The sequence below is a fragment of the Citrus sinensis genome, chromosome 8 (genome assembly GCF_022201045.2).
Source record: "Citrus sinensis cultivar Valencia sweet orange chromosome 8, DVS_A1.0, whole genome shotgun sequence".
In the NCBI taxonomy this organism is placed as follows: Eukaryota; Viridiplantae; Streptophyta; class Magnoliopsida; order Sapindales; family Rutaceae; genus Citrus; species Citrus sinensis.
In genome coordinates this window covers 10,730,281-10,735,187 of record NC_068563.1, presented here as the reverse complement: position 1 = coordinate 10,735,187, position 4,907 = coordinate 10,730,281, and the positions used below count along the sequence as shown (strand labels likewise).

General features: G+C 35.6%; 1 protein-coding gene across 1 annotated transcript; it reads right to left on the bottom strand.

Moving 5' to 3' along the window:
* Positions 1-174: 174 nt before the first annotated feature.
* Positions 175-4,054, bottom strand: LOC102620109 (auxin-induced protein PCNT115). The gene is made up of 5 exons (XM_006487426.4): positions 3,731-4,054; positions 3,320-3,520; positions 2,539-2,711; positions 2,341-2,443; positions 175-750 (listed from the first exon to the last, which is right to left on the bottom strand). The coding sequence occupies exons 1-5, from the start codon at positions 3,944-3,946 to the stop codon at positions 412-414; spliced, it is 1,032 nt and encodes a 343-aa protein (XP_006487489.2). The 5' UTR covers positions 3,947-4,054; the 3' UTR covers positions 175-411.
* Between the last annotated feature and the right edge of the window lie 853 nt (positions 4,055-4,907).

The following is a 4,907-nucleotide window of genomic DNA, read 5'->3' as shown; positions in this document are numbered from 1 at the left end:
ACGGGCCTACTGATGGTAATGGAGGCCCGATGGTAATGCAAGCCCCGGCCCGGCGACTGATATTCAAAGCCGGGGCCCTCAAAATGTCGGCCCCCTCGGCCACTGGTCAAGAAAATAGTCGTACACAATCATCTGGTAAACCAATAAGCAAGCAATTACACCACAAGTCCAGGATCGTCAATGGGTCCAGAAATTTCAGAATAATATTACAGCCGTGTTGTTTTATTTAATGTGTCTCATATCCTTTGCTTACACTAAATCCAACCTCTATATCTTATACAAATAGAATCCACATGCAAAAGACAATGATTTTATTCCAAACACAACATAGGAACTCATAGCAATTATAGAACTCTCAATATGCTTGAGGACTGTGCAACACGGTCGAAGATGACAGGATACCAATGGCCTTTAAGAAGGTTTCCATGAAGACACAGGTGGAGTTTCAGAGTCTTCGTAAGTAGATGCCTTACCCCCATACCGATCGCCCTTTACAGCATCTGCTGAAGCAATGGATTCAAGTTCCACCATTTCTTCTAGAGTTAGTTTCACGGACAGAGCTTTAATATTTTGATTGAAGTTCTCAATCTTAGTGGTTCCAGGAATCGGACATACGTCATCTCCCTGGTGATGAACCCATGCTAATGCAAGCTGTGATGGGGTGCATCCTTTCCTCGTTGCTATTTCATTAACACGCTCAAATAACTTTTTGTTATGCTCCAAATTTTCAGCTTGGAACCTCGGTAGATACTGCAACAATTAGAAAAAGAACATTTGACACTAAAAGTGAAACTGAACCTTTAAAGAAAGAACATTTTGGATAAAACACTTTCACTGGGTTCCTAAGTGTACCAAGCCCTAATCTGCTGCATATAATAATATGAAATGCTAGAGAATACAGACTTGTCCACAAAGAAAGGCTCAAAGATGTTAATGGCTTTGGTATGAGATGTATGTGTTGTTTTCATGCATGTCAGTAGGCAATCTCACTAATTCTTACAGAATCTGAGAAGAAAGATGCTGATTAGCTTACAGTTCTATAATCAGAGGCAGCTAACTACTAAAACATGTCCTAGGGCAGGATAAATTATATGAACGTTAAAGGGACTGCATGAAAATGCTTGGAAAGATACCGAAAGGTGAAAAAAAGAACTACATGAAATAGCGAGATGGATATGCATGGTAACATATCATTGCCATCAGAGAGCACTCCTCCATATCTGTGGATTAATTGCATTCACTCTGATTCCATCCAAAACTATTGAGTTACAATCTTTGAGGCAAAAGAATAGCTTCACTATGATTCCTATGATCCTTGGATCAGGAAAAAAATGTTAAATTAGGCAAACAATAGATGTAGTTATGAAAAACTACGTAAGACTGAATCAAGTTGTTTTTAGAAAATTGTAATTGTTCCAGTGTCTTAAATTGACAAAATGATTAGTCAAGGGACTTCTCGCAAAGAGAAGAGGTGAATTATGGAAAAACATTTTGGGAACTGAAGAAAATGTCTCACAAGGAGTAAACCCCATTTGGATGGGTCAATGGAATTTCACTTTAGGAAGCATAAGGCATAAGCAATGCAAAAATGCAATGCAACAATATGGAAACTACCATAATAATGAAGAAGTCTTGGAGAGTCCTAGTTATTAAACTTCTTGAGGATCCAGCAATAGTTGAGGTAAGGGTACAATACCCTTTTTTTTTTTCGGGTGTCCTTTTAATGATCCAAACCCGGATAAGGACTTTAACCTTCAACTCGATATTAGGGGGACGCATTATTGTGTACATCCATTTAATATTTAATTTCATGTTAAATTTTTTAAGAATTAACAAAACTTGCATATGCAATTCCTCATACTTTCATTGCAAAGAAAATACGACTTATTTTCAAAGAAATTAATATACATGATATCAGAAAGCACATTTGAAAACTATAACAAATTTCATTAGTATAGAGTAAAACTAAACAGGTGTAATGTGAACAGCAATCTGAAACGCATGAGCTTCTAACTGAAGAAATAAACAAAAGACATTTACTTAATGATGAGTAAGTTTTGGTAGCCATGATGTCAACTGGACATGAATTTGGAGTGTATTAAGTTATTGAATTTTCTTATTACTCTAGATTTTCCATGCGTTTCATTGGAGTGAACTATAGGTACAGGTTGTTTTAAAAAAAAAAAATTCAGAGCTTTATGCAAGTCGATCCAGGGTACCTTCAGAGAAGGTGCTTGCCAGGCTTGCAAACTTACAATAATGATGCTAGAAAACATTCTAAGGCTAAATGCACATGTAATTCATCCCAAATGCTAGTAATTGCTTGGTAGATTTACAAACCTGTCTAAAATCTTCCTTTGAAAAGCTTTCAACCAACTTAGGCCCTGAGGAAAAAAATCCTCGTCCTAGAGGACTGTATGCAACAATTCCAATGCCAAGTTCCCTGGGCAATCACAAGGTTTCCGTTGGCACATATTAAACAATTCCTCTCATAATTTCTTTTCCTTTAAATCTACAAACAATTCAGTATTCCCTTACCTGCAAGTAGGAACAATCTCTGCCTCCACATCTCGTGACCACAAGGACCATTCCAACTGCACAGCTGTTATTGGATGGACAGCATGAGCTCGTCTAATTGTTGAGGCAGAAGCCTCGGACAGACCTATATACTTTATCTTACCCTCTTCAACTAGTTTCTTGAGTTCTCCAATCTTCCAAAAGGATACAAAAAAGAATTAGTGAATATTCAATAGGAAGATTGATAAGTAGATAGGATCCATAAAAAGTCCATAACGATAAATGGAGACTGTTTCGAGACAATCACACTTCATTACCATAACAGATTGTTAGTTTAATAAAAAAGTTTCCAATAAAGAAATCCTGCTAAAATAAAAAGGGATTACCGCTCCTGACGTGACAAGCACTGCACTATGCCACTACTTGCTCAGGGGTTATTCATGATGATCAAAAAGTCTCTCCGTCAAGCATGCAGCGAGACAAAATGCATTTTCTTATTGACAGTCATCAAATAAGATATTGTCCCATCTTCTTTGATGATTAGACAATTAATATGCATGCTATTAGTTAAATAGATTTGTTTTTCTTTTCTTTTCATTTTTCTCTTTTTCAGGTTCTAACTAACTTTTACCAAACAATAAATCAGATGATGTAAATAACAGGGTTCAGCACATTGCCAAAAAATGTAAATGACAAGCAAGTGAAAAAAATGAAAGAATTAAGCAATGGAAGAGGGGGAAAGGAAAAAAAAAAATCTCATAATGAATCAAGACTGAGACATATACAAAAAAGGGGGGCAAACCGTGACTTCAATGGGAACTCGTGTATCAATGCGATGTTGGTAATAAAGATCAATACAATCAATATCCAGACGCTTCAAGCTGGCCTCACATGCAGCTCTCGCATAAGCCGGGTCACCGCGAATTTCCCTTTTACCATCCGCATAGCTGATACCAAATTTAGTAGCCAATTCAACTCTTTCCCTCATTCCTCCCTTCAAAGCCTGCTCCCCCAAACAAATTAAAACAAGATTACATATTTACATAAACAACAAAAGCCCATTTCACAGATATTTGTGACAAAATTGTGCACTAAAATGTTCAATAAACACCCAATTTTTACTAGGTAGCTAAATGTACCAACTACCACTAATTTATACTCAATTCTAGCCATACCCTTTGAAAGAAAGGGGAGAGCGGCAGCAAATTATTACCTTTCCCAGAAGGATTTCATTGGTGTGGGGCCCGTAAATATCGGAGGTGTCAAGTAGAGTGATGCCACTGTTAATGGCATGGTGGATCAAGGCGATCATGTCGGATTCTGGCTTCGGGGGCCCGTAGAAGGCGGACATGCCCATGCATCCTAAGCCTTGTGCTGAAACCTCTAGACCTTGTGAACCAAGCTTGATTCTCTTCACTGCCCCCGCCATTTTTTTTTTTTTTTTGATATAAACTATAAGTACTCACCGAAGGATGTATAAATAGATTGTTTAAAAGAAGAACAAAAGAGTTGGTGGGTGAATCGATGACATCGATGATGATCCCAACACTTGTACTGATAACGCAATTGATTACGTTAGCACTGGCCTGATTAACGCATAAAGCACAAATTAGTGCCATATACATTAAATGAATGATAAATATAAAAAAATACGTGTTATAATTTTAATAATGTAGTTATAAAAACGTGTTTTTCCTTAAAACAGTTTCAACAGTTGGATTTATTAATTAAATATCGAAATTAATTATTCACTTATTGTCTTATTCAAAGCAACATCTCGCATGCTAAATGCGGTGGTTTAATTTATAGGCCTATACACGTTGATTTCGTTACTTAAAAGGGTTGGGCCTCGATTCTGTTAGTAAGACTTGAATAATTAAGAAAATATAAATTCATCAGTTTTTAATTTAAATTAAATCGAATTAAAAATAATCAGTTTGATGTTAAAATTTAAAAATAAATTTAATTTATATACAATAATTTTTTTATTGATATTTTTGCATAAAACATGAATAATTAGTCATTATAATTAAATTAGGCTTAAAAAATAAATTTAAGCTAAAAGTATAAAATTATAAAATTTTTCGTTAATATAAAAAAAATTAAATTTCATGAGCCTATATAAAACTGAACCAAACCGAACATATTCAATTATCAAGTTCGGTTCTTACTTGGTTTATAATTTTTTGAAGCATTGGGTTCGGTTCGGTTGATTTTTTAGCAAATTGAACCGAACGAATTTATGGCCAATAAGCACTACAAAAATGGGCTTGGTGGGCCTTAGTTTCTGGATCATTGTTGAGTGAAAGTGAAGTCAGTCGAGTGCATAATGCTTTTTTTTTTTTTCAGTGAAGCTATTGGCACCCTTTCATTATCCTTATAAAAAATCC

Coding starts and splice junctions, on each gene's coding strand:
- LOC102620109 (XM_006487426.4), bottom strand. CDS start 3,946: ATGGCGGGGGCAGTGAAGAGAATCAAGCTTGGTTCACAAGGTCTAGAG. Junction 3,521..3,730: donor ATGAAATCCTTCTGGGAAAG/GTAATAATTTGC, acceptor TTGGGGGAGCAG/GCTTTGAAGGGAGGAATGAG. Junction 2,712..3,319: donor GAGTTCCCATTGAAGTCACG/GTTTGCCCCCCT, acceptor TCCTTTTGGAAG/ATTGGAGAACTCAAGAAACT.